The sequence below is a fragment of the Monoraphidium neglectum genome (assembly GCF_000611645.1).
Source record: "Monoraphidium neglectum strain SAG 48.87 unplaced genomic scaffold scaffold01718, whole genome shotgun sequence".
In the NCBI taxonomy this organism is placed as follows: domain Eukaryota; kingdom Viridiplantae; phylum Chlorophyta; class Chlorophyceae; order Sphaeropleales; family Selenastraceae; genus Monoraphidium; species Monoraphidium neglectum.
Genome location: NW_014011910.1, coordinates 1 through 3,468, shown reverse-complemented (window position 1 = coordinate 3,468; position 3,468 = coordinate 1). Strand labels below are relative to the sequence as shown.

Sequence of the window (3,468 nt, the reverse complement as noted above, 5' to 3'; positions counted from 1 at the left end):
CCCCCTCCCCTGCCCCAAAAGACCCTCTTCCGCCTCAAAAAATTTCATAAACCAGACACAACCGCAACCCTTCCCCCAAATAATAAAGACCAATCCTGAAACACCCGCACCCCCCCCCCAAAAAATTGAAAATCATCTCCCAGGTACGGCCCCATCCTGCTGCGCCCCCTGTCATTTGTTCGCGGCCTGCGCTGCCTTTTTGGGGACCAGTCCATCTCATGCAGGGCGGCCGACTTCAGGCGGCTCGGCGGCTTTGATGAGCGGTGGCGCATAATGGAGGTGGGGGGCGTACGGGGGCCTCGCTTTGGCGGATTCAGGCCGGTAACAAGATCTCTGCACAAACTCGGCGTTTGATTACGCACGCGCCGCCCTGAACGCCGCCGCCGCCGCAGCCGCCGCCGCAGCCGCCCGCAGTCTTCCCCCAGCTTGTGTTTGTTCCTGCATGCTTGGCGGCCCCAAAGCCCCCGCTTTGCCTCACTTCAGCTTCGACGGCGTTTGTTGTTCCCGTCCGCCCCGTCGACAGCGCCGACGCTGTGTCCAACCCGCTTGCTCCTCAATCCGCCCCTTCCGCGATCCGCTGCCGATACGAAATACACAATCTTTCTTCAAATGCAAAAACGAATCGAAACAGGATGCCCAATTCTGCATCGACATGCACATGATGGGCCCGCCCTGGCGCCCCGCCCCGCGCGATGACGTCAGCGGTGACGTCAGCGGCCCCGCCGCCAGCAGCCCGCCGAGCCGCGGCGGCCCGCGGGCCGCGGCGGCGGCGGCGGGGCCAGCGCCGGCGCAGGGGCTGTTCCCCGGGCGGCCGCGCGGGAGGGTGCTGTTTCTGACGGACAAGGCGGGCTCGACCAGCGGGCGGCGGCTGGCGGCGTGGGGGCCGCTGCGGGCGACAGGGATACACCTGGCCATCAGCCTGGCTTGGTACATCACGCAGGTTAGGGCGGAGGTGGTAATATATCAAAATTTGTTTTTCTGGCAGTCTCTTGCGGTATGTCTTCCTTTCATGGGCTTCACAATCGACCCTGGGATTTGATCGAGTTGGTGACGCAGGGATGCAGCATGTGGGTGTTGCTGGTAAGTGTGGGGATTTTTTTGTGGTGAAGTCAACGTTTGACCGGGGGGATTGAAGTACAGGGTGCAGCCACCTCAGGTGGCGCCGCTTTTTGGGTTTTTGGGGCGAGGGGGGTGTCGAAGTGCGTCATCATGCGCGCTGGGGGCACCAGGAGAACGTACTGGCCGCCCGCCCAGGGCCATGTCTCCAGAGCTTGATACGATGTCATTTGACCCCAATCCACCTACTGCTGCGATTCAAGTTAGTGATGCCTTTGGATGGCATAGGTGCCGCTTTGGGCCCGCCCAACAGTCTTGATGCCCTATCGTCCTCGGCATCCATTCACTGCCCATCTCGTGCCCTCACTCCACGCCTCACTCCACGCCTCATACCTTCATTCACGCCTCACGTCCTGCCATAATTGCCTCACTTCGCACCTTGATTCACGCCTCACTTTACGCCTTGACTCACGCCAGGACGCCGAGAAGGTGGAGGAGCTGTACGAGCGGCTGTACACCGACAAGTACCGCTGAGGCGGATGGATCCGTACCGCTGAGGCGGATGCATTCGTACCGCTGAGGCGGGTGGACCTGTACTGCTGAGGCGGATGGATCCGCACTGCCAAGGCGGATGGACCCGTACCGCTCTGCGCAGGGATGGAGCCACACCTTCCCCTGTGGCATGCGTGCATGCGCGCATGGACGACCGATCCCAGCAATTGCTGCGCTGACGAGGGCTCAGTGCCACGCAGCAAAACACACAATCTGTTGAACAAGGAATGCTAGATACATCCAAAAACATACACATTTATACGAGCATGAATACCTCCAGGACGGATGCAGGCGCCCCTGCGTGGGTGCGCCGTTTGGTCGGCACGATTTCCTGGCCGGTGGTCACCAGCCCATGAGTTGCACGATGGGCGTGCGATAATACCAGAGTGCGCCACTGCACCCGCCGGCTCTTGTTGTCCGCAAGTACTGCAGAGGCGCGCAGGTCAGGCGTCAACACTGAAATTCCATTCTGCAGCCTGCACCGGCTGGCAAACCCTGTCACTGGTCACGTGGCAGGCACACTGGATTTCGACAGAAGCCGGGCAGGCCCACTTGAGCGCAGCGCTTGCACCGCAGATCGTCGCGGAGACCGGCTGCGGGCGCCACCTTCCGGCGGCCGCCGTGCCACCAGGCATTGCAGGCAACAGAAGCCCACCAGCCAGGTTCCCGCGGCTGGCAGCGCCTGCCTCCCCAAGCACATGTTGCTCTTAATACTTCATATGAATTCCGCCGTGCCTGGCTGTAATGCACCGCATGGCATGATTTTGCGGGCCAGCTTTCGCCCGTGCCACCTGGTTTGACCCAGTTGCAAAGGCAGGAACAGGGCGGGCCGTGGTGGTGCAGTCGCGAGCGCGTCGCGCTTGCCATAGTCCCTAGCAAATTGGTTCCTGAGTCTGGAATCCTGCTGTCCGCCGCCGATGGTGCCACAAAGCACACAGCAGATCCTTGGGCATGGCACAAGCTCGCCCTGCTGCCGCACAGCTGAGGCAACCCCCCCCCCCCCCGACCCCACGCAAACCAGCTGTCAGATGCGAGGCAGCGGTGTCAACGCACGCGCCAGTTACAGCTCAATGCAGCTGCACATGGGCACCAAAACAGACGTGCGTGCGAGCATATGCAGCGGTCGATGATTTGGTCCGAGAGACCCGCGGAAACCAAACAGGCAGCAGCACAAATACTCAACATTTCGCCAACACGAGCCGCAGCCGGGGCCACGACGCAGGGGGCCCGCGCCCAACAGCGACGCCTGGCCCGGCCGCCTCGACGCCAGCCCACGCCGCTTGCACGCGCAAGGCGCCAACCCCACACGGCCAACCGCGCGCCCGTGCACGTGCACGTGTGCCGAGACGGGCAGTCGCTACTTGCGTCTCGGTGGACAGTGTGAGCGTGACCCCCGGCCCCACGTTGTAGTGCGCGGGGGCCCGTGCCCACGGCAATGCCCGGCCGCCGCGCCGTCAGCCGACAACCGCCGATGCCGCGAGCACGCGCCTCGACCCCAACGCCCCGCCGGCCGCGCACGCGTGTAGCGCCCTCGCGCAAGCTCTCCTGCAGAGCCCTCTACTTGCGGCCACGCGTCTTGGTGGACAATGTGAGCGTCACCTCCGGCCCCACGTTGTAGTGCGCCAATGAGAAGTGGTCCGACAGGAAGCCGACGTTGTCGCGGTGCAGCTTCTGCTTGTTGGCGGGCAGCTCCAGCACCTCGGCCAGGCGGCCTTTAAAGTGGCCAACCTGCCCGGGGGGGGGGGGGTCCAGTGGCGGTTGGGGTTTGGGGTTCAGAAGGTGCTGGTGGTGGTGGTGGTGGTTTTGGATTTGGGTTTATGCGGCGCTGGTGGTGGTTATGGTTATTGTAGTGGTGTATGC

At 63.0% G+C, this 3,468-nt stretch overlaps 2 protein-coding genes across 2 annotated transcripts; one reads left to right on the top strand and one right to left on the bottom strand.

The window, feature by feature from the left end:
* Positions 1-661: 661 nt before the first annotated feature.
* MNEG_8812 (hypothetical protein) lies at positions 662-1,590 on the top strand (the record flags this gene model as incomplete). The annotated part of the gene is made up of 2 exons (XM_014042716.1): positions 662-940; positions 1,534-1,590. The coding sequence occupies 2 exons, from the start codon at positions 662-664 to the stop codon at positions 1,588-1,590; spliced, it is 336 nt and encodes a 111-aa protein (XP_013898170.1).
* Positions 1,591-3,165: 1,575 nt separating this feature from the next.
* On the bottom strand, positions 3,166-3,336 carry MNEG_8811 (hypothetical protein; the record flags this gene model as incomplete). The annotated part of the gene is made up of 1 exon (XM_014042715.1): positions 3,166-3,336. A coding segment is annotated over one exon (171 nt), but the record flags the coding sequence as incomplete, so codon positions are not given.
* Positions 3,337-3,468: the final 132 nt, after the last annotated feature.